Below are 24,288 nucleotides of genomic sequence, written 5' to 3'. Positions count from 1 at the left end.
AATGTGGAATTAAGTGGAATAAATGGGTTCACTCACATGTCAAAGAAATTAATGCCTTCAGCCTTCAACTTGATCTAGATGAGGACAGTAAAACTACCGGGAAGGAATTAGGTAGGATTTGTAGCAAACCTTCTCCAATTCTGTCACCCAGACGGGAGCTTGGCCCTCCATCTCAACTAGACGGAGAGCGGTCAAATCCAGGTTAAATCCGGGGTATGTAGCACCATCAGCATTGAAGGGTAGCTGCTCCTGACTAGAGTACGATAGTGGAGTGGCAACAACCAGAGATATGAGGGAGAGGAGAATTGAGAGGGACTTCATGGTGGTTGCGGTTACCGATAGAACTTAAGCACCAAGTGTGAGTTGGCAGTCGTGAACTTGTCACATGACCAAGGTCGTGAGTTTCTTTCAAAGTTACAGTACCTTGTCACCTCCCAATGTCCAAGGCAGCCCAGAAGGCCAGAGAGCAAATCGTGGTAGGTTCTTCGTAACCTCGTTACTACTCACTGCCTAAAATCTCTTCTAGCGCCTGCTCATTCCAGCTGGGAAAGCTGCACCAACCCCTCCAGTAGGCCCTGCGCTTGGTGCACGCGGTGTCAAGTCAATGGACTTTTGCAAGGAATTCAACGCTAGAACTGCACACATAGAACCAGGAGTCCCCACGCCGACTCTCATTCGAGTTCAACCCGATCGTACCTTCACTTTTGTCACCAAGACTCCCCCAGTGTCGTATTTCCTCAAAAAAACGACGGGCATCGAGAAAGGAACTGGTCGACCCGGCCATGATATCATAGGGACAATCACTCTCAAGCATGTGTATGAGATTGCGAAGATAAAATCCGCAGATGAGCATATGAAGAGTTTGCCACTGGAGTCGATCGCCAGAATGATTGTTGGGAGCGCGAGGAGCTTGGGCATTCAGGTAGTTCCATAATTCGACATTCTCCTTACCGTATGTCGTCGTCAAATTTTTATTTCTCCAGCCTAGATATTGATCTCGTTCCTTTAACTCCGTATAGGTCAGTCCCGGTCTACATCATGTAAATTTGTGGCGATTTCGCAATTGTGGAAGCAAATAAGGGTTGCAACTATCTCCGAATTTCGAATCGTGTGTATACTCCTGACCCGAGAGTGGCATCTGTGCCCAGGCGGCAATCATCAGCGGACTTCCCCAAGACAGGGCTTACTGGAGCGAAATTAAACTTCTGAACCGATCGACAACATTTTGAATAACTGGTCCAATTACCATTGGGCATTGTGCAAATATTATCCTTGCTTGCTTTGCTGATGCTTTGAAGCCATACCTAGATCCGAGACAGCATTATGCTTAGCTGCCGATTCATTATGAGAGTGAGCACGAGACGCTTTACGTCTGCGCTGTCTCTTGTGCCTTCCAGCCGGAGACAGTATACCTTACACGATGAAGGCATGCTTTCCCGAACCCCGGATCCCATCCTGCACGTTGATGGCCTTGCCTCTTATACAAAGTCCCCTGCCTTGATTCCTAACTGCCTAAAGCAGAAACCTCGTGGACTCGGAGAGATAACCAGCATCAAATTCATCACAAAGATCTTTTTCTCTCAAAGAAATCTGTTCTTTTGTCCGACGCAATCCTCCCTTTAGGAAATCTTTGGTCCCATACATGCTGGTGTCGAAAGGTGTGATTGTGCATAAGCCGATCACACTTTTCGTCGTTGACAGGGCATGCAAGCACTCTAAGAAGGGTCCTGGTGCTCGCCTTTAACTCGTGTACTCGATTATTGAGCCCTCTACACAACTCGTTGCTCCACTGACCAAATTCCAGGATACCCTGACTTCGATATTGGCACGTTGAAGTTTTCGCGTTTATTCTCCTACCATTCAAACACGTTCCGATCAGGTCAAGGATCATCATCAAGCGCGCGGAAAAGGCCTCAGCATACGTCCTTGCCATGAAATTCTCCGTATAAAACCGGAGAAGCAATGGACCTTCTTGTTCTGTCAGAGCATTTGCCTTACTCCTATTCTTACCCTTTACTCGATGTCGACTGCTTCCAATGACGTTCTCTCCTGGACCAACCAGGACCCACGGGAGAGTGTTCTCTTCAACTCGTGGGGTGTTCTCTACCGCTTTCAGGTTAGGGTGATCCATCAACATTGTTTCTTCAATACCTCAATCCTTTTTACAGACCGTAGTGAACCCCAGCGGGCAGAGTGTAACAACTCTCTGGCGCTCCATTCGGCCCAACAAGGAAGACCGAGTTGCAAAACTCGAGTGGGCTGCCAATGGCGGACTCGGCCGCATCGTCATTGGAAAAGTAAGTTTTTGTCGCGTTCTGACGCCACTGACCGTATCTGACATTACATTTTCAGAACACTCTGCCAATGTCCGACCTCGTCAGGCCAGACCATAAAGTTAATGTGAGCTTCTTCAATTAGTTGACCGACACCCCGTCTTACCTCTGAATCCTTAGGGTGCTCGCATTTTCAACGGTCCTGATGGCTCTCAATATCGTTGGCGACACAGTGCCAACAGCCCTGACATTCTTGTACGTTTGTTGGTTCTTCCAATAGCTGAATGTCGGTTCTCATTCGTTCTAGCTCCAAGACGCGAACGGCATAGTGGTTGCATTTTTCCGACCAACTCGGCAAACGCGTTATCAGATTGGTGACGTCTTTGGGGAACTTCATTTCGTTCGCACGGCAGGTGCAGGGACTGTGGTGAGTTGTTTGATGGCTCGTTTGCAAACTAGCTAATGACCGGTACAGATGCACCCACCGGTCATGGACACGGTGACAGTTACCGCCATGCTCTTCCGATTTTGCTCGGCATGGAACCTTTGAAAAGTTGTCTGGAATCTGGATTGCTCTGTTCAAAAATAATATTAGCCATCATGTACTATATCACCTACCTTGTATTATATAACCTCTTCACTGCAACGGGCCTTGATGAAAGTGAAAACGTTGCCTTACAGCCAAAAAGTAAGGTCGATAAGATCATGTCTGCCCGGGAGCTATGATGGACAAAAATAAAAATAATCTCACGTGAAGAGAGAGGCGGAAGAATACGAGAATGAATTGAAATACAAGAACATGCTGCAATGCTGCAGGCAGGGACATCTGCCTGAAGGCAAGGTTTGCTGGTCATCTGGCTACAATTTCACTCTGACACACTCTGGTCCATCTGATGCTATTCCATCGAGAATATGGTCCACGGTGCGAAGGACCCACTCTGTTCCTTCGTCACTGGACAACCACTTGTCTTCCTCGTTCTGATTTTCACAGCTGCGAGCTTTGAGAAGCCCAAACGTATGGCTCGTCAATTGTGGCCCGACCCCTCCTTCGGCACGAAGGGTCGCGATACCTACGACGGAACCTAGAGCTCGACTAAGGTTTCCCTGATCGAGATCATCTGGGCTGCTCGTGTCTTCATACGTCTTGACGCCTCCCGGCAGAGGGGAAAGCACCGACCCATAGCACTGGATTATAAACGCTGCAAAGAAAATGATAAGGCATTTAAGCGTAACACAGATCAAAAAGTCCGAAACAGGAAACCAGCACATCAGATAACTGGATCGATTTCACAAGATCGGTCCACCCGAAGGCATGAACACCCCCGTAATGGCAGGAGGGTAACCGAACCACGGAAACGTGTACTTACAAATGAAATCTGGATGGTATGACCCTAGTTTGTCGTGGAGTTTATCTGCATGAGGCGCGTAAATTGAATCCCAGAGGGCTCTTCCCCGGGTCACAATCGATTCGATAGTGTTTGGGGTTGCGCTCCTAATAGTAGTACCCGAGGATTAATACAGGTACGAGCCAGGACTGAAAAAGAAGGATCGGTGTGAAATGAAATCATCGTACCTTCGAGAATTGGTCCTCAAGATGCTCTTGACGTCTTCGTCGAGGGCCTCGTGCAGAGCAGCGAGGGTAAGTATAACCTGAAAGAGTTCTCCTTCATTTTCACGTCCGGAAAAAAGAATTCTCGACGCTCACTCGAGGAACGCCAACGAAAATGACGCTTTTTAAAGCAGACTCCCGCATGATTGCAGCCTTGTTCAAGGCGCTGGGCAGGTCCACCGATCTTGGGCTAACATTGTCGTGCAAAGACGACCGCGTAACAAAGCGATAAAGGTGCCCAACAGCAGATGGTCGATTGAGCGTCAAAAGCGAGCAAGTCTGGACGGATTGTCAACTTTGCCCGTTGATAAACGACGAGGGCCATACGGTCAAAACTAGCCAACCAGTCTCTGCTTTCTTTGCTTGTGCATCGGCGAACGTGCTGGTAAAGACGTTACTGAGCTTGGAAAGTGAAGGACTCGGTAAAACTTTGGGGTTGCGCAGTGTCAGTAAATGCTTGATAGAGGGTGTAAGATGTGCAACCATGTTTGCTGAACACCTGTTTCCATTCATCGCATATGTCGGTTCGTAATCAATTCAGGGGATACGATTCGGAACAGTTAAAAAGCTAATGACGAAAACACGATATGGTATTATGCATGCGCAGCAGTACATCAGCAAGAAAGTAGGATAGATCTATAACCCGTAAAGAGAGCCACCCAAGTAGTGAAGAAAAAGCTCGAGGACAGCGAAATCCACAAGGTGGCTCGCACAGAGGACAGCTGTCGGAATTGCCGGTAGACGAACGGGTGCGTGGACGTGGCGAGGGTATCTTTATATGTGGGGATTAGTCCCAGTGGAATCCTTAATTGATGTAGCTGTAGCCGAGAGAAGTTGGATAACCGTTGCCGGCAAGGAGCTGGTTCGCTGTGTTGACGCCGACCATATCATGTTGCAGACCTGAATATTGCACGGAGGTAAACGTTGGAGGATCACAAGCGGACGCGAGGAAACAAACCGAATGCAAAGTATTTCTTAACCCAAGGGGTGTTGTCCATAAAGCCAGTGACCGTATTCATAAAGTTTACCACGTCAGAACTGGAGCATTGTGCACCGCCACCAAAGTTCTGATTCTTGTCAATAAAGTCGTTTGATAATGTAGCAAGGGCAACAAACCTGGCAAGCAAATTCGGTGACGAAGATGTCAAGGCCGAAAGTGTTGTGATAGTCGGTAACGTGGTTGATGAAATCTTGAGCCGAAGTACCATAATAGTGAAGAGCGAGAGCATCGAACTAGGAAAACAATTGTTGGCAAGGACCAAACAAAGTGTTAAAATACTCACGGTGCATCCGTTGCAAGCTGAGAAGAAGGTTTGCATCCATTGTTTCCCCGATGGAGCATTGGTGCAGGCAGGGGTAACCAAGGCATAACCTTGGTTTTTGAGAGGTTGGATATATTGCTGCCATAGTTGAGCACCATAGCCGGGGTCGAGATCAGACTGGCCTGGTTGATTGGGTCTGCAAAAAGAAATGGTTGAAAAAACAAGATGATTTGAAGCACGAGGAGCATACTCGTTGAAACCTAAAACAGTCTTGGCGTAACCTGGCTTGACGAGCCGTGTGAAATCACCGATTTGCTTGGGTCCCCAGAGCATTGGCATGAATTCAAGTCCAAGAGCGGCAGCAGAAGCTGGGGCCCAGGGACTCCAGTTGTAAATTCTAAAATGTAGATGAGGATCGGGTGGATGAAAGAAAATAACATGGCATACGCAGTAACCTTTGCCGTTTTGAAATGACTGATGGTGCCGTCGTCAGGGCCTGCATAGGCCAGACCGACTTTACCAGGTGGACCATTGTATCCGCCCGTGTTCGATGGGGTACCATTGCCACCAGAGGCGGTGGTGGATGTAGCAGCAGGTGCTTTGGGAGTTGTTGTAGGAGTTGAGGCTGGTGCAGGAGTGGTGGCAGCAGCTGAGGAGAGGGAAGAAGAGGCTGGGCGGGGTTTACACCGTCTAGCGGTGGTAGCACGCTTCTTCTTTGCGATAACGTCGTGGTGGCGAGCAGCGATGTTATGAGGCGAGTCAAGGGAGAGAGCGTTAGTTTGGGTAGGACCCCATGAGCAAGCGAGGATAGCGAGGGAGGATAGAGCTATGAGGTTGAGCAGTTTAGCGGCCATCGTAGGATCGTCAAAAGAATGAGAAGAAGAAAAAAGAGTGTAGAGGCCAACTGCTACTGCGACGGAGAGAGAGAGAATGAACAATAAATTCTTGATAAATTCACTATAAAATTCAATTTCAACTTCGGGCTTTGAATTAACGCCCACGCACAGACCACATGATCAAAAGTGAACTATATGCGCGCTGATCATCATCATGATCCATAGCAACTAGAGTATTACGTACATCAGTTGTGTTATGTTTGGTACCATAAAGTTGTCGCAACCACCTGTTTCCAACTTTTTCTTTAACCCTCAAGTTTGACACAAAGAAACCGGTTCAACAAGCTCAGTCCATCCCACAACAAAATCTCACCACTTCACCAGCCTTATCATGTCTGACGCCCAAGCCGCCCCTGCCCCAGAAAACGGCGTGCCTCCAGTTGCTCAGGATATTTCTCAGGAGAGCCTTGGTTTCAAGGTACAAACATATCTTTCACTACTCAATACTTTCATTTATCTCACCCACATAAACAGGTTTTTGCTGGAAATCTTGCGTATTCCACAACGGATGAAGGGCTGAAGGCTTTCTTTGCTCCTGTTCAAAGCGACATGTACGTGGCATGTGCACAGCCTCGTCCCATTTTTCACTCATCTTTTCTCTTCCAGTCTTTCTGCGCAAGTCATTCTGCGTGGAACCCGTTCCGCGGGCTATGGTTTCGTCGCATTGGCTACCGCAGAGGCCGCTCAGAAGGCCGTCGAAGCACTTGACAAGAAGGAGCTCGATGGCCGTCAGGTAATCGTTGAAGTCGCCAAACCGTCCGACCAAAAGGACAAGGAAAAGAAGGAGAAGAAGTCCAAGAGGAGACCCGGCAGGCGCGGCAGCAAGGCTGTTCCCGGGGAAGTCTCAGAGGCTGAAGCAAACGGCGAAGCCGCCCACAAGGCAGATGCTGCTGCCACTAACGAGACTGACGAAGTTGCCAAGCCCAAGAAGAAGAAAAAGGCTGCTGTACGTGTTTTTCAAATCGCAATCGTCTGCCATAAAGTTGACTTGGGCTTGTTTAGCGTAAACCCAAGTCAAAGGTCGAGGGTGAAGTTTCAGATGTTAACCCTGCGGCCGCTTATGAAGGTGAAGCTACACCTGAGGCACCGAAGAAGGTGCCCCGCCCTCGCAAGGCCAGAGCACCGCGCCCTGCTCGGCCTGCTGGTGAAGACCCCGTTGGCGAGCCCTCCAAAACCATGCTCTTTGTCGCCAACCTCGGTTTCGCCGTCGATGACGCAGCCCTTGCTGCTCTCTTTGCTGATGCAGGCATCAATGTCGTTTCCGCTCGCATCGTTCAAAGGCGCTGGGGCCAACCCCGAAGGAGCAAGGGCTACGGTTTTGTGGACGTTGGTAGCGAGGCAGAGCAGCAAAAGGCCATTGCGGCGTTGGAAGGCAAAGAGATCGGCGGCCGCACCATTGCTGTCAAAATCGCTGTCAATGCCCCTTACGATGACGACGCCGCCGCAAAGCAGGATGGTGCTGAGACCTCTACCGCTGCTGCATGAACCCCATCTTTTTTTAAAGACTAACGCCCTCATGAATCACCATCACGTCCCTCTACCTCACGCTATTGTTACGCTCTCATTTCATAGTGAATTGTGTTGTCCGACCAATTCCTGATGTTCTCGCTCAGTGGTCTTTGTCCCGTTTAGTTATATTGCTTCGAAAAATAAAACAGAACGCGACAATTGTTGTCGAGTGTTTGTATGTGATGTCTGCCGATGAAGACGACTACCTCTCTGATAAATTTCTCCTTGATACTCCTTCCACTTCAAAGCCCAGCACTTATTCGAGTCTTCGTAAGGAAGCACAGAAGAAAGCATTCCTGAAAAATGAACAAAACAAGCTCAAGAGCAGGCGACAGCGGGAATTGGAATCACGAGAAGAGGGCCTCGGCAAGAGTCTCTTTGAACGTGCAAAGGAGGAAGTGGACGCGGGCCTTAGCTCGGGCAACAAAGCCCTTTCTATCATGATGAAGATGGGTTTCGAACCTGGCCGCGCTCTCGGATCCGCAGGTACGATTGGCGACGCTACGGTCCCTGATGAGGTGCCTCCCTCGGAGACTCACAGTGCGCCATCGAACACCGTAAATGAGGTTCCCCCGTCTCATGATCCAACTGAGCCCCTGCCATTGAACGAATGGGCAGGTACGTTATGTCCGGCAAAGCTCTTACCCCGTCCTTGACTTCTTTCTGCGCAGGGAGGAAGGGTATCGGACTTGGAAAACGAGCCCGCTCGCCCAACGCGGCTGAGAGACAAACAAAGTTGGCTAAAGCGGATGAAGAGGCTAGTCACCATGACTTCCGAGATCGAGCACGCGAAGAGTACAACGAACGGCAGGCCGAAGCGAGATTGCGTGCGTACACTACAGGTTGACCATGGTAACAAGATGCTGATCCCCAAGTTTCTATAGTTCCTGCACAACGTTCATGTGCAACCATGGACGAAAAAGTTGGAAGAACAGTCAGTATCCCCGAGAGTAAAAATTATCAGAAATTAACCCTTCCCCTTTCAGTACCATGCACTGTGGTTGAACCTCAGCAACCCCAATACTTTCCCACCTGGATTGATTGACGCTCTTTCTCTGCATGGCGGCATTATTGTACCCACCGAACCCCATGGGGATTCTATCCAAAGTCGACTCCGCAGGCAAATGCAAGCTGAATCTCTTCAACCTCTTGACGCCGATGATGATACACCAACCGCCAAGCCTGCAATCTCCGCAGTGGATCAATTCTCTCCTCAGTGCCTTGAAGAAGCTGCGCAATTTTTACGTCTCCAGGTACACAATTTTGTGTATGTTGTTGCTTCCGTTTGACCGTTGTGTTCTCAGGCACAGGATCGCCTTGTTCTGGTCCTGTCATACCTACGGAAAACACATTTTTACTGCTTTTGGTGCGGTGTCAAATACGAAAACGAAGAGGAAATGGAGAGTCAGTGCCCCGGCCCAGATGAGGACGTTCACGAGTGATGCATAGTGATGCCTAACGTCCCGAAGTCTGAGGCTTTTAGACACCAAGATCCCTTTAATAAGCATTATGATATCATTTTGGCGAAGGTTTAAATAATCTTAAAGGGATCAAAGAAGCACAGATTCTTGTGATGACGCTTAAGTGAACGAAGGTAACGAAATCCATAGAGAGAGCGAAAATGATAAAGAGTGTGTATGGTACATGTCCGATAATGCTCCTCAAAAAAACGAGTATGTGTGTAAATGAGCGTATAAGAGTTTGTAAGTCATTGTGCATCAGACCTGATCAAAGGTGGGCACAGTTACAAGTATATCGCTTGTCGAGGTCTGCGGAGTGAAGTGGGTGGATATCCTGACGCCAGTGTGACGACGCATATGGCGGATGTACCTGGGTCCTTCAGTAAGCGGCTTATGCTCACCCACTGGGGAGCAAGGTCCAGGAAGTGGAAGTTCACAATCCGATGTGGGTGTAACGGGAAAGGAATCCGAGCTAGCTGAGTTCGGAAGGAGTGTCGGGAGGATAGGTAGAGTCAGTGGCATAGGCGGGGTAATGGGGGAACCGGAGCAAGAAAAGGAGGGGGAAGAGGGCGATAGACCCGGAGTTTTTCTGCGTACGTAGGTGGAGATGGGGGTGTCAGCGGGAAGGTCGCTCGTCGATCCATATACACTGATGAATAGTTTATTGCGAGATCGGCGCGCACGGAGGGAGGACAATGTCGAAGTAGGAAAGATCTGCTCAATAGTCAATCAATCAATCATTCAACACACGAAGCTAATCAACGTACGTTGCTTGACGGGGACAGATCATCGGATGAAGACGATGATATAGATGAAATGCTCCCTCGTCGACTTGATGTCTACGGAACGGGATGAGCAAAACAGATAACACAATCTAACATAAACTCACTGTTGAAGGGGAATACGGGGAATAACGAGTGACTCGATGCCGAGAAGCACTGTCTCGTAAAGACGGGCTTGACTTGGATCTAGTCGGAGAAGAAGGATGTACACTCTCGAGACAGGGCGAAGCGGTGGTTGAACGGGGAGATTGTAACGCCGAAGCGGACTGTTCGAGGCCTAGGGCTGCCATAAGTTCTACAAAGGAAGGGAGGGAGTTCATTTTGTAGGGGACAAGAAGGAAGGTGAAAATGGGGTGATGGAGCAGGTCACAGTGAACCTTGTAGGCTAGAAGATGTGTGGCCGCCTATAAAGGAGAGCTCGCCTTAGAAACAACCCACGGTAGTTGTCAAGAGGCGTTACTATTATCCTGGTGTTCAGCAATAATAGGACCATTCTCTGGACGCCTAAAACAGTCAGTATCAATTTTGGTCGGCAAGGAGACACATCTTTGGTACAATCGGCCCTACCTACTCGTCTTATACGGAAACCGCAGGCAGCAACGATGGCATCACCACAAGTCGACAACGAATCGGCATGGTGAAGAGCAAAGAAATGTACATTTTTTGGTGCCTCGATACTTGCGAGGGTTGACCTGAATTTCAGAGGGATTGGTTGAGATGATAGTGGTCACTCACAAAGATCACGTTCAATACAATAGCCAAGTGAAGTTTGTAAACACCGCCACACATATTTTTCGCAATGAACCACCAACCAAGCGGGATGAACACAAATCCAGGGGCTCCAAGTGGTGGTGTCTCGTACATCCCTGCGCCCAGACAAGATATGGAGTATATTTGCGCAGGTATGTGTGCTATTGGCATTTTAACTTATTTCAAATCGTTGTACTTCAGACTGTGGTGCAAAGAACGAGATCAAGGCTCGAGAACCCATCCGTTGTCGAGAATGCGGTCACAGAATCATGTACAAGAAAAGAACGAAACGAAGTATGGCAATGTTGCATTTATTGAAGAAGCGTTCTAACCAGCTGCAGTGGTTCAATTTGAAGCACGGTGACCTGCAGAGTATAGATATTTTTTGTAATTAAATATTCTTGTGTTGATGGCTGTTTGGCAAGGGCTTCTGAGGCGGCAAGCTTCCTTCGTAATCGCTCTCACCCAAGCAATTAATTCTACCTCAATGCCCGAGGGAAAGGAACCGAGAGACCGCAGCGTTTCTGGTGACTTTGATGTACGCTCATCTTCCACACTCACCTTCGCTCATCGTCCCCAATAACCTCTATTCCAGGATTCTGACTTTGAGTCTCACGCCGGTGACTCCAATCCCCCAGGCAAACCGGGGAGAAAGAAGAACCCAAAGTTCGTTCCGTGTCCCGCATGTCCTTTCCAACGCTAATCTCGTCTGCCAAGTTCTCAAGCTGCGCGACGTGATCAGAACCGGATCGCCCAACGCGAGTTTCGCTTGAGAAAGCAACAACGGGTTCGTACCCACTTTCTTCACCGTTATATCCGAGTCTCAATTGCAAATACAGATACGTGATCTCGAAGCGCGTGTAGAGATTCTCTCTGGAGGCAAAGATGAAGCGCTTGGCGAAATGCGAAATATCCTTAAGGGTGAGCGTCGTCTTTTGCGTTTCGTCTGATAAAATCCTTAGTGCGTCATAGACTTGATGACTGAGAATCAGAACCTCCGAAATCTTCTTCGCAGTCTGGCTACTTTTATTGGGGATGGTGCTGGCGGGCTTCTACCCAAGCTCGGCTGGGACCTGAATGACTTTAACAATTACATTAACAAGTCAGAGACGGACACAGCTTGGGAAGGATATCAAAAACGGAAGAGATCCCATAACTCGGACTCTGGATCCTCGGGCCTCCCGCCGCCACAAAGTCAAAAGCGACAGAGCGAGGACGACTCAGCTGGGCTTCGCTCGAAAAAGGCTAGAAACGGAGACGAGAAAGACCTGGATCGAAATCCAAGCAATTTTGGTTTACTCGCTCTGCAACCTACACCCATTCCGTCCAGCAGCATGTACCCCGTCAGTTCAAGACAGCAGGAGCGGAATGGAATGTTCCACGAACTGATGCGTAGCTCTAACGGTACTTCAATGTTTATGCAACCCTCACCGACCTCAAACGCCTCGCCACAATACAGTGGAGCCCCGACCGCAGACCTGGACAACTATCAATCATCTTATCTTCCTGCCGTCAATTTAAATCTAGGGCAACCTCTCTCAACATTGTCATACGATTCACAAAACGTAGTGCCTGTCTCACAACAGCGGATGCAACCACAGCCAGCAGACCCTGAAGAATTACTAGAAGGCGACGACGACCCAAATAAAAACGAGGCTTTTAAATTAATACAGTGCGATATGCCGTGTGACATTTTTATTGCCTTCGACTCTGACTTTTTTCACAGTTATCACCTAGAAAATTACAACCGCAACTCAGCATATTGTCTCCCTTCATCCTTGCGTCCAACTGTCGTGCAAAGGTAATGTTGTTGTGCTTGGTGTAACATCCGACATACCAATGACTCTCATTTGGACAGGTCAATGGCTCACGGTTTGTGTCTGTCCTTGTTGTTCAACTTGCCACTGAAATGGATCGATAGAGGGCATGATTGATCACATTCCCCATCCCGAGCTAAGAGATCGGATGATTATTTTCCGTGGTCGGTCTGCCTCGATATTTCTATTACAGGTTGATGTTCACACCGCAAAAAGCACGTTATGATCTTTCAGAGTGCCTCCATGATTACCGACGGGGAGTGACCATCCATGGGGATGACGTACTGGCCCACAACAACTGGGAAATTGGAGAGCCTTTCTTAAGAAAATACAGGTTCGTCACTCGTGCTAGCGCGTTCATCTCAGTCAGAACTGATTCTGATCTAGCTTCTTAATTGACAACGTAATCCTCAATATCTCGAATCGATGGAGAAAGGAGCGGGGCGAATCCGAATTGCGAAGTGCGGATTATGTTACTGAACCAAATGCAACCTCGTAATGCAGTGCGCGGTGTTACTGGACAGTCGATGGACTTTAAAAGATGTATCGCTAAATAATTTGTAAAGAGAGACCAGTAAAATTGTCACTGCAGATCTAATTTATATATCTCCCTCCACCTGAAATTATACCAGAAACGTACCTTCAAAAGTTTACCAGGAGGCCTTCTGCACGCCATTGAGTTCACCGCGGAGAGCATGCATCCGGAATTGGAACTGCGGAGGATATAAGCAAAATGCATCTTGGAAATAAACGTAACGACGCACTCTACACAATCCAAACTCGCTAATGATGCCCCGCCCCTTCCCAGAAACAATACACCTGTTCTTCACGGTCGTTGGACGCGTGTACCTCCCATACGTGTTGAGCTGAAGTTGTGCTTGATGCCGAACCTGCGGGGGGAGGGTTTCGTTCCGGGCAACGTACAGGTACGCACGCCTGGCAATTTCGTTGGCATAAACTCCTTGGCGGGCTTTTATGTCTCTCAAAACGCGAGCATTCGGCATGGCGGAAACTGGGCTGGTTGTGGAAATGTAATGTATGTAAAATCAGAATTGAAAGGGTGCTGCATAACACACACAAATACGGTGTAAACCGGTACAACAACCAAAATTCATACAACTGCTCTCGACAACGCCATGAAACTGCCAGTGGTATGTCCTTTTTCGTCCTTTTTTCAGTCGGAATTATACTTACAAGAAGTTTACAGACGTAGGATGTCCATATACAGAGCCCTTCGATTTACACGGCGACGTTTCGTCTCATCCCTTTTCAGCTTCACTTTCTTTGCAACCGTTATCACTGTCTCAGCGTCCAACATCCTTCCTTGTCCCGCTCGTCCTCAAAGGGGTCGTTTCGCTGATAGCGATGAAGAGAGGATGCCTGTAGCCGTCAGTGACGTAAATGTCACGAAGCGACCTAGGAGATGGATAGAAGAAAAACATCCGAATTAGGTATATTGGTACTACAAACGCTGTGCCCAAGATTCACTCAAATTCTGTAGATTTCCGGGTATATATATTTTAAAGATAATCGCACAAATACATTGGCTACTCGCTTTCATTAAGTGTCCGACCGTTCGCAGGTCTATCGTGACCAGGATCACTCTGATTCTGATAACGGCCGTCCTGCTCTTGACGCGTTCCCCTAAAGATCAATCAGTCGACAGAAACGAACAAAGGAATGACAACTTGCGGTAGTGGACTCTCCTGTATGGAAAGGCAAGCGATAAATCCCAGCACGTTAATTGCAGTTTGACAGATAAAGACGACGCGTAAGGCGTCCGCATAGGAATTAACGGCAATTCTGCGCAGCGTCGGGTTCAGCGTGGGTATGACCTGCGCTGTATGTCTTGCCAGAGAATTAGTATCGGCCCACCTAAATCACGCCACGCATACCGGATGGCATAGATAACCTGTAGGTTAAGAGTCAACTTCGTAACAGGAAAGCTGTTGCAGTAACACTCGCCTCCTCAGCGTCAGGTCCCCGTATTCGCTGTCTCAGCCGATGTAACAATACAGCTTGTAAGACTGCGCCAGAAAGACTAACGCCTAGGACTTGACCAGTGGTCCGGAAAAGATACGTAACTTCGGGGCTTCAATCCCTAAACAGCAGAAATGACGAGACGGAACTCACTTCCCGTGGCAACAGCCATGTCTTCTTTGTAAACGCCAGCAATCATAGCCTGAAACAGTATGTTAATATATTTAAGACCTCGAATATGAAATGGAGATCTCACTATCAGCGTAGTGGTGATGAAACTCGCCATGCCAAACCCTTGGGGGATGAGGTCTACCCACAGGTGAAAAGCAGAAGATTGCTCATTCCACAAACTTGCCAGTATGCTCGCAATGATAGTCAACATCGACGATATCAGCGTCAACCCATACAACTTTCCAGTTCTTCGCATGTACCTTACAAAACGTAAGGAAACGAGAAACGGCGACCGATGTAGTGCTCACCAGCCAGCAAAGACACTCCCAGTTGAAATGGCGATCTGTAAAACACAATGAGGCAAGCATGTTTGATCAAAAAGAAACTTACAGAGTGCGGTAACAAATGTAGACCTTTGAAGTTGTGTGCATTAACTCGTGTCTGTTATCTTGCAACAATTGCTTACCAGATGTGGCGGCCGATTCTAATCGTACAGCAGAGAAATACTGAAGAATGGTAAAATTATGGCCAACCCACAGGCGACAGGGACTCACCAATGGGGCATTGTACAGCTGCAATTCATTAAGTCACAGCACATATTTCTAGTGTTCCATAAGACTTGCCATTGAGAATGCTGTCATACTCGTGAGAAGGTTCGATAGTGAGACGGCAAGAGGAGTCCTTTGTGTCATTAATCTCAGAGGCATTACGGGGAATGGTGCCCAGTATTTCTCGACCATCACGAAGAAACAGCTTGAAATAAGGCTGGTGATAAGAAGTCCGAGGATCAAGGGGTCCGACCACTCATATTCCTCAGCGGTTTTCAAGTTGATTCCTAAAAGGAAACAACCGACAGCTGCCACAAGCGTCAGAGAACCCAGAAAATCCATGCGACAGAGTTTTTCTGAAAGTTTCTGATTTTGAACCTCGTCTGACAACTGGATGTTCACCTTGGTCGCAACCAGAACAATGCTGAAGAGAAGGACCGGAGCCTACCAAATGGAGTGTGATTAAATATTCCCATTCAGATGACGTCGGCACGGACCTGCATGTAAAACGCGCTTCGCCTGGCATGGGAATCGATTAAACCTGGCCACCCATAAATATGTTGACATACCAGCCAAATACGTCGCTCACCCAGCCTCCCAAGGGGCCACCTAGACCAGCTCCGAGACCATACAATCTGTCGGTAGGTGACTCTGCGCTTAAAGACTAGGAAAGAATCCCGCGTACATATTGGCCATTCCTTGATACAGCCCACGCTGTTTTCTTGGTCGGACAATCAGTATGTTATGCAGTAAGCGGAAGACATATCTCACAGAGGTATAAGATCTGTGACGGTGATGCTCGCGACTGGTGGCAGGGAATCAATTAAAGAGCAGACGCGTCAAGTTCACAACTGAGCACCTGTCATGACTCTAGTTTTGAAAGGGTTATTAATAAATGAACGGTTGGAGGCAAAGTCCTGTATCTCACCCTCCGCCACCCATTCCCGCTATTGCTCGTGCCGCAATGAGCGCATTCATTGAAGGGGCCACACCACACAATATAGTTCCAGTTCCTAAAATCATGCTGGTTTGCTGGGAAGATATATATATATAACTTCAAAGGTACCAAAGAGTGATAAAGCTAACAGCATAGCGCCCTTTCGACCAAGAATGTCAGAAAGGCGTCCTGAAGAAACAGTCAAATGATTGAAGTATTCTTAGACAGCTTCACTCACCATAGAGGGGCGTAAAACAACAAACAGATAACAAATAGGACGTCCCTATGTATGACGATTGATTTGACGCGTTGAATTCGCTTCCTATAGGCGTTAACAGTGTGGCAACGACGGTACCTGCGCAGATGTTGCATAGATGTTCACAACATGTTCAGCCGCGTAACGATGAACATACCATCAAATGCGCCCAAAAAGACTCCAGACCAAAGACCTGCTAGGATCCAGAAGATGTCAGCTCTGGAAAACTGGTTGATGGGAGGAGCGTTTTCGTTGTAATCCGTGGACGAAATACCGTCGTTGACGTCATCTACAGAACGGTATGAAGGAGGGGCCTCCTCAAGCAGAGAGCTTGTTTCTACAGAGGAGGGCCTACGCTCCACGGACATCGGATGGTATATTTGGGATCCGTGGGTGTCGTCAGCTTTATAAAAAATTGGGAGAAATTTCCCGTCCGCCGGTGACAAATGAAACGAAGTGAACGCTTGTTAATCCGCCTTAAAAACGGGGAGGGATTGATGTGCGGAGGTACAGGAACATGAGGTTTGGATATAGATATTGCGATTTCGCATCATGTAGCTGGCCTTTTCGTTGAAATGATAACTCTCAAGTGAATGTCATTTTCCGCATTCGTCGGTCTAAAAGCCGGCTTCCGGCAAGTCTCCGATACACTCGGCCTCTATAAGTCTTTAGTTAAAAAAAGAAATACTCGCTCGAAGCTGGTGCGGGCTTTACTAAACAAAGAAGTGTTACTGTAACCACTACTTTGTGAGCCTCAATCGATACTAATGTTGTGGGTGACTTCTGAATTTGCGTTTACTCCTTTTGCGACGTTGCGGCGTGCAGTAATAGCGCCGTATTGATCGACTGCAGTGATATATCCAGGTTGCCTCAATTCACGGCTGCTTACACTCTCGTTCTGCCATTGACCGGCTCTGTTCCTGACGTTGCACAGCCGGTAAGTAGTTCGATGGCACTCGCAATACACGCAAGGAACGGTCATATCAATATTTGGAACTGCAAACAGGAGGCGAGAACAAGTTGGGCGACCTGGGTCCAAGTCCTGGCATTAGAAAAGATTTATCTGAGAAGATATATGCGAGGAAACATTGACAACCCAACAGCCTCGTTAACGTCGCCTATTTCTTTGGTTCACGTGGTGTGCGTCCAGTGTTCATCAGATATTCAGTGCTTCGAGGATTACACCTGACAAGCTCGCAAATTAGGATAGAAGAGTCTACCCAGAATGGAGGTAAGAGGCCAAAAATACAGGCCACACTTCACCGCAGGGAGGCAAAGCCATGTATTTTGTGACAGAAAAGTTGTCGACCAAAGCGGTTTATCAGATGGAGACTTACCCACCTGCTCCAACCCGACCAGAAGGGGAAAAACTTTGGGTATTAGTGTCGCAATCGGATCTCCGTTTTAAGCCGATGTGCGTTGGGTGAACCGTTGAGATAAAGGTTTGTTGATGCCGACAAGGAGGGACTGAACCACTTGGGATTCACCCTAATAATCAGGCGCCCAGAGTACCGTGACCAATCACTGCTATTTCCATCAAAGCGTTTGCTTTGCTTTGCCCCTGTTGGACGGACGCGCCTTTGCAAAATGAAGGTAGAAGTAACTGGCGTGAACCATTAAATTACGGAGTCGCTGTACAAAAATAGAACAGAAAACCTTCACGTTTTGATCATTGGATCATCTTTACAGAAAGGCACGTGCACTCACCAACAAAAGTCGAGAGTTGCACAATGATGACGAGAGAGTTGCTTGGGTGAGTAGCAATAATCGTATTCAGTGAATGCAAGTCGAACAATACTTGGGCTTCCAGAGTGGCGCACTTTTAGAATATAGACAGCTGACGTTGATTTGACGTCCCAGCAACAGTTCGTAGAATCGACAAGTTGTCAGTGGGAGTCTGGCGCGATAACGGAAACAGGGATTCTGTTCCATAATCGACTCAATTGTAACAAAATTCATTTCTTTCTGTCGTGACGTGAAGGTTGTGAAGGAACAACGACATGCTCAAAGATGGGCGGCGGGTGAAAGAGGTAGCACAAGGAACGATTTCTTACATAATGACTGATTTTCTTTGAGACCTAACCCAAAATGGGACAGATAATTATGCAACTCTTCGTCCCTGATCCCGTCTACTCACCCATTTCTTCGCCGGTTTCGTCTTGCCCTTTCGTTCTGTCTGACAGCTCGTTGGTTGACATCACTCGCTCACCATGCAAATACCCGCTCTTCAACCCACACCAGATCCCCCTTCAAATAAGTCCAGTGACCAGGCAGACTCATCTCGCACTCATCCCTGGAAATCCGTCTTTCGCTTTCCAAATTCTTCATCCAAGAAAATTGCAATTAACGGCACCCCATTAGTTCTCGACACCCACACAGATCTCGTTTCTACCAGCAATGGCCACCCACACATACCAATTATTGCAAACTCGTCTTTGACACCCACGTCTTTCGTCTCTGAACAACGATCATCCTACAATTCATCAAACACGCAATCCAGTGACTCAAATGGAGGCATGGGGTCCAGAGGACTCTATAATACCCAACAGAACGGAACATATTCTCAACATCCACAGCTCGAGTCGAGTGACGCGCCCTCAGCCACCCCTTCTGCAAAATCCAGAACCTACACTAAATCTGAAAAGCAACGAATGAACCTGTCGCGGAATGCGAACTCTGCGAGAGTTGTGCCGCTCACTGCAAGCCCCTCACAGCCAGCGTTCCTCGCCCCGTCCACTCCATCGAGGTCACGGACAAACAGTCCTCTGACCCCGAAATCTGTGGGAGCTTCAGCTTCTCGTTTCATACGTCGAGTGGCTTCAGCGCCAAATGCCAAAGGCCTCTTCACGTTGGGGTCGCGTTCACCCGTGACGAAGAATGGGTTCCTTGCGCCTGCCGATGCAGTCCCTCCTCTGCCAGCTCTCGTGTCAAGCTCCTTGGAACAAGGCACGGACTCCCTCGATACCGTATCTTCAGGGTCCTCAAGAGGTCGAATGTCGAGACCAACGCCTCCTATGACGGCTGCTCCATCTATTAAGAATCGGTCAAGTAGTGGCATGGCTGAAGGGCCTGGTAAAGTTGCCTTTCGCAGGACTTATTCGAGCAACTCGATCAAAGTTCGGCAGGTACGATTACAAGCCTTTGGATGCTATTATGATTACTTATGGGTGATTGGTAGGTGGAAGTAGGACCATCTAGTTTTGTCAAGATCAAAATGCTCGGGAAAGGGGACGTGGGAAGGGTATATTTGGTTCGGGAGAAGAAGACTGACAAGCTTTACGCAATGAAAGGTAAGCGCATGGCTTTATGTCTTGCTTTCCCCTCTGTGGCGCTCAATGCTAATTGACTTGATTGATCCGCAGTGTTGTCGAAGAAAGAAATGATTGAGCGGAAAAAAATCAAGCGCGCCTTGACTGAGCAAGAAATTCTGGCCACAGCCAATCATCCCTTTATCGTGACTCTATACCACTCGTTTCAATCCGAAGGTTATCTTTATTTCTGCATGGAATACTGTATGGGAGGGGAGTTCTTCCGAGCGTTGCAAACGCGACCGGGAAAGTGCTTGCCTGAAGATGGTTCACGGTTCTATGCCGCGGAGGTGGTCGCGGCCCTCGAGTACCTACATCTAATGGGATTCATTTACCGCGATCTAAAGCCTGAGAGTAAGTAGCCAAATTTCCTTGGGGCTCAATATTTGCTATTAACCAGAACAAAAAGATATTCTTCTTCATCAGTCTGGGCACATAATGCTATCCGACTTTGACCTAGCCAAACAGTCGAACGAGCCAGGGGGTATGCCCGTCATGATTCATTCTGAACAGACCGGGGTAAGTCATGGGGCAGTTTGAACGCGTCGCGGTTTGCTGAATACCTAATGGCAGATACCCCTTGTGGACACGATGTCATGTACAGCTAATTTTCGAACGAATTCCTTTGTCGGGACAGAAGGTGGGAGGCACGACTGTTCGATCAGAACGATGGCTCATTAGACGGCGCACGGGTAGAGTACATTGCACCGGAAGTCATCGCTGCGCAAGGCCATACCGCTGCTGTGGATTGGTGGACACTCGGCATCCTCATTTATGAGATGATCGTACGTTTTTTTTCAACTCTATCACCATGCAGCAGGAAGAATTGACGTATTTGACGCTGTTTTTTGCCCCTGTTGGGTTTACTTTTTGCTTGCAGTACGCGACGACCCCTTTTAAAGGACAAGAACGTAATGACACCTTTGCTAATATCCGACTGTTGCCTGTACAATTTCGCGACACTCCCAAAATCTCATCGTGAGTGGCTATAGATGATGCGCGGACTTTGGATGGCCGCGTATCAAGTCTTTGTATGCTTATTTTGATGAAACCCCCCTTTTAGAGCTGCGAAAGATTGTGTCACGCGACTACTGGACAAGAATGAACGGGCGAGATTAGGAAGCAAGAGCGGAGCCAGTGAGGTCAAGCAGCATAAATGGTTTGCGAAAATTAACTGGGGATTGTTGCGGAATACCCGACCTCCGGTGAGTGTGATTCGAAGATGAAAGTGAAGATACTAAGACCCTGCAGATTGTACCCTCGTCATCGAAAGGCAAGGACGCAGTGAATTTCCGACAGCTGAAAGAGTCCAACTCGTTGCACCTGGAAGACCAGATTGTGGGTGTGAGTGAGGTTGGGGAAATTGCAGGGGAGGATCTATTTGGGGCGTTCTCGAGTGTCACGCTGCACTATGACGGAGATCAGTAATAGGCTCGCCGCATGAGTAGACGGTGGACCACGCTGGTGGACCACGTCGGTGGTATATACAAATCGGATTCTATAAATCGGGTTCTTTATAGAAAGTGTGGTGGTGTAAATGCGGATCCATTTTAGGTGATGAGATTAGATCTGATGAGAATCATGGGCCTCGGAGTCGGTTTGTTCACTATTTGGCACCTTATTATTGGCATGCCTTTCTGTTGCTTTCCTTGCTCTGCCATAAATGTCCTCCCGATCCTGACCTCTTCTTTCCTTTTACGTCCTCGGACCTCTTCCTTTCTCCACCGTCATTCTCCCAAATACTTAGCATCCACTACTCTCAACTTTCTTCTCTTATGGCCGATCTTTATCCTCCCTCTTACGCCTCTCGTTCCTCCTCCTCCTACAACCGCGACCATCCCTTATACCCACCCATGAACTCTGCCTCTAGCAACACTAGCTCCGATGACCATCCACCCAGCCCTCCAAAGTCTCCAAAGCCAGACCCAAAACCACAGGCTACATTCCTCACAAAACTCTACGCGTACATCTCAATTTTTTCTTTCTTTATCTCCTACTAATAATCCTATAGTCTCCTAGAGCGTCCTGAAAATCATCATATGATTCGTTGGGATCCTGCTGGTGAACACATTATCGTCGAGAGACCAGAGCAACTTGCCCTCCATGTCCTACCAAGCATATACCGTCAATCGAGATTCGCAAGCTTCTCCCGGCAACTAAATGTTCGTCTTCTCATGTTCTACCTTCCTTCTCTCTCCCCTAATGTATTTTAGATCTATGGTTTCATGCGCAAGGTTAACTTGCGGAACGTCGATCCCGCTATTGACGATCCCGACGCGAGTACTTGGTGTAAGTACACTATCCCATGCTCTTTTTCAACCGTGACTTTGACGACGACGACAACTAGCCCACCCAACCCTCAATCGCCACTCGCCGCCCGAGGTCGTGGCAAATTTCAAACGCCGCGTCCCACCGCGTCTTCCAAAACCCAGGAAACGCGACAACCAGGAGCCTCCCTCAATACCTCCTCCCCGCTCCGCGATCGGAATGGGCCCTGTCCCTCTCACAGTACCCTCAAACGTCGGCCCTTCTTCCCACCACAAACTCTCCGGAGGCTCGGTCGGTCGTGCCCGTGGTTTCTCAGCGCCTGGCTCTTTTACACCACTTAATCAGGGTGGCACCGCTGCGTGGGGCACAAGCTACCCTCGGTCCGCACTTCCTCCACTTACAGTCCCATCCGATCCTCCGCACATATCCCACAACACCATCTACAATCACTCCCATACCCTTCATCCCATTACTCCGACCGACGACTCTCCGGCCTCGGGTGGTTTTCATTCTATCGCATCTTACTCACATTCCAACAGAGACGTTTTGCACTCGCAGTATTCTTATCCGGAGCAAAATAATTGGTCTTCCTTCCAGGGTAGTACCAGCTCCTCTACCCACAATGGTAGTTTGTCGTCGCTGCTCAATCCAAGCAGCGGCTATTCGAGACCGGCCCCGACGATCAATACGTCGTACGGGTCGCCGTTTTCTTCTATGCCCATGCAAGGAGAGCATAGCGCGTCCTCGCTGTCCCCAGACAGTCGTCCGACAACCGGATATTCAATGTCCTCTGTCTCATCACTTCCATACCAGGATGAGCACAACATTCATCATGACTACTCCCGGCCTAACTCCAGTCACCACCGCCCAATCTCCCCATCACGCCCCCAATCATCCAAGTCCAATTACCCATCGGGATCTCTCAGTGTTCGCCGCGCCCGGCGGCATAGTCAAGCCATGAGCCCCTATCCGAGCCCCTACGACCACTCGGAGCCGCAGCGACCATCGACGTCGCCGCAGCCTGTAGATAATCACTCATCTTCAGGCCTTCCACGGGTGAGGAGTATGATCCAATTGCCCTCTGTGGACCCATATGGCTTTAATCCGTCCCACGCTGATTTTGCCTACTCCGCAATTCCGGGAGCGGTCGGTCACACGACGTCAATGGAGGGTATGCATGACGGCAACGGTTGGAATCACAGGAATGTTCGGCCATCGACGTCGACATCATCCATCTCCGCCGCTTCACATACATCGTCCTCGCAAGCAAATACCCCGCCTGTTCCCGAAAACTACAACGGGGAAACGGACATCAATCGTTGTAAGTATATTGGTTCCTTTTTTTTTTTTTTGAAGGAACCTAATTCGACCAGCAGTCTCCCCAGATTTTGGATTTGTTCCAATGAATGAGCACCTTCCTCACCATTATACCAAGGCAACGGGCGAAATTTGAAACAAAACAAAAAAAATCACGACGACAACTTTGTTGTCAAGGCCTTTCTTTCGTTTTTTTCTTTCTCTTTTTCATGATACCGGACTTTGCTTTCTTGCTCGTCGCTCGCTCTTTTGGAAGGATACATCAGGTCTTCGGTCTCAATCATTCTTGTTCAAATCTTGCACGTATCCGCGAGTTTCAGTGTTACTCCGCCCGCTCTGCTTTTGTATACCAGATGACCGTTTCACGTTTGAATCCAGTTAGTTTGCTGCCCCACACTTGTATCTATCAGTTTGAAATTAGACGCTGTACGCACGTGTCTGTACCCATATGGACGATCTTAGATTCGATCGATCGAAGTGTGCCATGCTTCGCAACAGACCTTCTGATTGCCTCCGCTTTTGGTTTTTGGTTTCCACAAAGTTGCCACGATCGATCTGCTTCTTATCTTGGCGTTACGAACGAATATTCCAAATTTACATCCAGGCGGAATTTGTATGCTGGCATATGGTCAAAGATATCTACAAGGATTAGAGAGGGAACAAAAAAAGTCCAAGTAAAGAGCGTTTGTAATGTATTATTGATCATCATGACCAGTGTTCGTTCGTCTCCGCCTCCAATGAAAGGTATGGGATAATTTGGTGGCTCCGGGACGGCAGTTCCGTCATTGGACGGGAAGGGTATGGGTGTGCAGATTCCAGATCACTGCCTGTCTGTGGGGCTAGGAAAGCTCTCGTTTCCTCGCTGTCATGGGTAATAACGGGGCCGTCGTCCAATTCGTCGTCGACAGCTCGTCGGGCAACAATTGAGAGGTAGACAAGGATAACGACGCAGAGTAGGATGCCGACGATGGTCCACATTCGAGCAACCATGTCTGCGCCGCCTTGATCCTCGTTTGAAGGTGCGGTATGATAGTCCTTGAAGGAATGGATGGATGCACCCACGCTAGTGTGAATGATGACTTTGAACAACGAGAGTGCCGTGCAGACAGTGTAGGTATGGAGTGTGAGGGTGGGTGANGNNTNNC

At 48.4% G+C, this 24,288-nt stretch overlaps 12 protein-coding genes across 12 annotated transcripts; 7 read left to right on the top strand and 5 right to left on the bottom strand.

The window, feature by feature from the left end:
* Nucleotides 1-437: 437 nt before the first annotated feature.
* Nucleotides 438-1,174, top strand: LACBIDRAFT_292977 (mitochondrial 54S ribosomal protein YmL19; the record flags this gene model as incomplete). Its single annotated transcript, XM_001877174.1, has 3 exons — nucleotides 438-476; nucleotides 527-952; nucleotides 1,020-1,174. 2 exons carry the CDS (start codon nucleotides 438-440, stop codon nucleotides 932-934), a joined length of 447 nt encoding a protein of 148 aa, XP_001877209.1. The 3' UTR covers nucleotides 935-952; nucleotides 1,020-1,174.
* Nucleotides 1,175-2,020: 846 nt separating this feature from the next.
* On the top strand, nucleotides 2,021-2,823 carry LACBIDRAFT_312003 (uncharacterized protein; the record flags this gene model as incomplete). Its single annotated transcript, XM_001877173.1, has 6 exons — nucleotides 2,021-2,116; nucleotides 2,169-2,297; nucleotides 2,353-2,400; nucleotides 2,454-2,528; nucleotides 2,581-2,700; nucleotides 2,749-2,823. 6 exons carry the CDS (start codon nucleotides 2,021-2,023, stop codon nucleotides 2,821-2,823), a joined length of 543 nt encoding a protein of 180 aa, XP_001877208.1.
* Nucleotides 2,824-3,131: 308 nt separating this feature from the next.
* LACBIDRAFT_312002 (uncharacterized protein) lies at nucleotides 3,132-4,395 on the bottom strand (the record flags this gene model as incomplete). The annotated part of the gene is made up of 5 exons (XM_001876741.1): nucleotides 3,132-3,472; nucleotides 3,641-3,765; nucleotides 3,847-3,923; nucleotides 3,979-4,161; nucleotides 4,210-4,395. The coding sequence occupies 5 exons, from the start codon at nucleotides 4,393-4,395 to the stop codon at nucleotides 3,132-3,134; spliced, it is 912 nt and encodes a 303-aa protein (XP_001876776.1).
* Nucleotides 4,396-4,687: 292 nt separating this feature from the next.
* On the bottom strand, nucleotides 4,688-5,537 carry LACBIDRAFT_246347 (uncharacterized protein; the record flags this gene model as incomplete). The annotated part of the gene is made up of 5 exons (XM_001876740.1): nucleotides 4,688-4,782; nucleotides 4,841-4,949; nucleotides 4,999-5,115; nucleotides 5,166-5,340; nucleotides 5,395-5,537. Coding segments are annotated over 5 exons (639 nt in total), but the record flags the coding sequence as incomplete, so codon positions are not given.
* An 834-nt stretch (nucleotides 5,538-6,371) lies between these two features.
* LACBIDRAFT_292975 (uncharacterized protein) lies at nucleotides 6,372-7,651 on the top strand (the record flags this gene model as incomplete). The annotated part of the gene is made up of 4 exons (XM_001877172.1): nucleotides 6,372-6,458; nucleotides 6,515-6,591; nucleotides 6,647-6,986; nucleotides 7,043-7,651. The coding sequence occupies 4 exons, from the start codon at nucleotides 6,372-6,374 to the stop codon at nucleotides 7,523-7,525; spliced, it is 987 nt and encodes a 328-aa protein (XP_001877207.1). The 3' UTR covers nucleotides 7,526-7,651.
* An 80-nt stretch (nucleotides 7,652-7,731) lies between these two features.
* Nucleotides 7,732-8,991, top strand: LACBIDRAFT_292974 (uncharacterized protein; the record flags this gene model as incomplete). The annotated part of the gene is made up of 5 exons (XM_001877171.1): nucleotides 7,732-8,167; nucleotides 8,221-8,376; nucleotides 8,434-8,483; nucleotides 8,536-8,802; nucleotides 8,854-8,991. 5 exons carry the CDS (start codon nucleotides 7,732-7,734, stop codon nucleotides 8,989-8,991), a joined length of 1,047 nt encoding a protein of 348 aa, XP_001877206.1.
* A 276-nt stretch (nucleotides 8,992-9,267) lies between these two features.
* Nucleotides 9,268-10,111, bottom strand: LACBIDRAFT_323800 (uncharacterized protein; the record flags this gene model as incomplete). The annotated part of the gene is made up of 4 exons (XM_001876739.1): nucleotides 9,268-9,658; nucleotides 9,693-9,723; nucleotides 9,760-9,763; nucleotides 9,899-10,111. The coding sequence occupies 4 exons, from the start codon at nucleotides 10,109-10,111 to the stop codon at nucleotides 9,268-9,270; spliced, it is 639 nt and encodes a 212-aa protein (XP_001876774.1).
* A 500-nt stretch (nucleotides 10,112-10,611) lies between these two features.
* LACBIDRAFT_246020 (uncharacterized protein) lies at nucleotides 10,612-10,905 on the top strand (the record flags this gene model as incomplete). Its single annotated transcript, XM_001877170.1, has 3 exons — nucleotides 10,612-10,693; nucleotides 10,743-10,835; nucleotides 10,883-10,905. The coding sequence occupies 3 exons, from the start codon at nucleotides 10,612-10,614 to the stop codon at nucleotides 10,903-10,905; spliced, it is 198 nt and encodes a 65-aa protein (XP_001877205.1).
* A 1,882-nt stretch (nucleotides 10,906-12,787) lies between these two features.
* On the bottom strand, nucleotides 12,788-13,400 carry LACBIDRAFT_172261 (mitochondrial 37S ribosomal protein MRP2). Its single transcript, XM_001876738.1, has 3 exons — nucleotides 13,123-13,400; nucleotides 12,999-13,071; nucleotides 12,788-12,944 (listed from the first exon to the last, which is right to left on the bottom strand). Exons 1-2 carry the CDS (start codon nucleotides 13,360-13,362, stop codon nucleotides 13,009-13,011), a joined length of 303 nt encoding a protein of 100 aa, XP_001876773.1. The 5' UTR covers nucleotides 13,363-13,400; the 3' UTR covers nucleotides 12,788-12,944; nucleotides 12,999-13,008.
* A 172-nt stretch (nucleotides 13,401-13,572) lies between these two features.
* LACBIDRAFT_311995 (uncharacterized protein) lies at nucleotides 13,573-13,809 on the top strand (the record flags this gene model as incomplete). The annotated part of the gene is made up of 1 exon (XM_001877169.1): nucleotides 13,573-13,809. One exon carries the CDS (start codon nucleotides 13,573-13,575, stop codon nucleotides 13,807-13,809), a length of 237 nt encoding a protein of 78 aa, XP_001877204.1.
* Nucleotides 13,810-14,013: 204 nt separating this feature from the next.
* On the bottom strand, nucleotides 14,014-16,618 carry LACBIDRAFT_245814 (vacuolar amino acid permease; the record flags this gene model as incomplete). The annotated part of the gene is given in 19 exon segments (XM_001876737.1): nucleotides 14,014-14,206; nucleotides 14,298-14,442; nucleotides 14,492-14,540; nucleotides 14,595-14,769; nucleotides 14,818-14,852; nucleotides 14,900-14,922; nucleotides 14,976-15,015; nucleotides 15,064-15,081; nucleotides 15,101-15,111; nucleotides 15,129-15,501; nucleotides 15,555-15,576; nucleotides 15,627-15,692; nucleotides 15,743-15,778; nucleotides 15,829-15,862; nucleotides 15,917-15,927; nucleotides 15,986-16,070; nucleotides 16,124-16,183; nucleotides 16,233-16,349; nucleotides 16,408-16,618. 19 exon segments carry the CDS (start codon nucleotides 16,616-16,618, stop codon nucleotides 14,014-14,016), a joined length of 1,704 nt encoding a protein of 567 aa, XP_001876772.1.
* Nucleotides 16,619-21,333: 4,715 nt separating this feature from the next.
* LACBIDRAFT_311992 (uncharacterized protein) lies at nucleotides 21,334-23,279 on the top strand (the record flags this gene model as incomplete). The annotated part of the gene is made up of 5 exons (XM_001877168.1): nucleotides 21,334-21,521; nucleotides 21,570-21,720; nucleotides 21,772-21,847; nucleotides 21,906-23,147; nucleotides 23,203-23,279. The coding sequence occupies 5 exons, from the start codon at nucleotides 21,334-21,336 to the stop codon at nucleotides 23,277-23,279; spliced, it is 1,734 nt and encodes a 577-aa protein (XP_001877203.1).
* Between the last annotated feature and the right edge of the window lie 1,009 nt (nucleotides 23,280-24,288).

The sequence above is a fragment of the Laccaria bicolor genome, genomic scaffold (assembly GCF_000143565.1).
Source record: "Laccaria bicolor S238N-H82 LACBIscaffold_4 genomic scaffold, whole genome shotgun sequence".
Lineage (NCBI taxonomy): Eukaryota > Fungi > Basidiomycota > Agaricomycetes > Agaricales > Hydnangiaceae > Laccaria > Laccaria bicolor.
Note: the sequence above shows the minus strand (reverse complement) of the source record. Positions and strands in the feature narration are given on the sequence as shown.

Excerpts from the sequence above, each read along its gene's own strand:
- LACBIDRAFT_172261 (XM_001876738.1), bottom strand. The coding sequence starts at position 13,362 with ATGCCGAATGCTCGCGTTTTGAGAGACATAAAAGCCCGCCAAGGAGTT. Across the intron at positions 13,072-13,122 it reads GCGAGTTTGGATTGTGTAGA|TTCCAATTCCGGATGCATGC; the intron begins GTGCGTCGTTAC and ends TATCCTCCGCAG.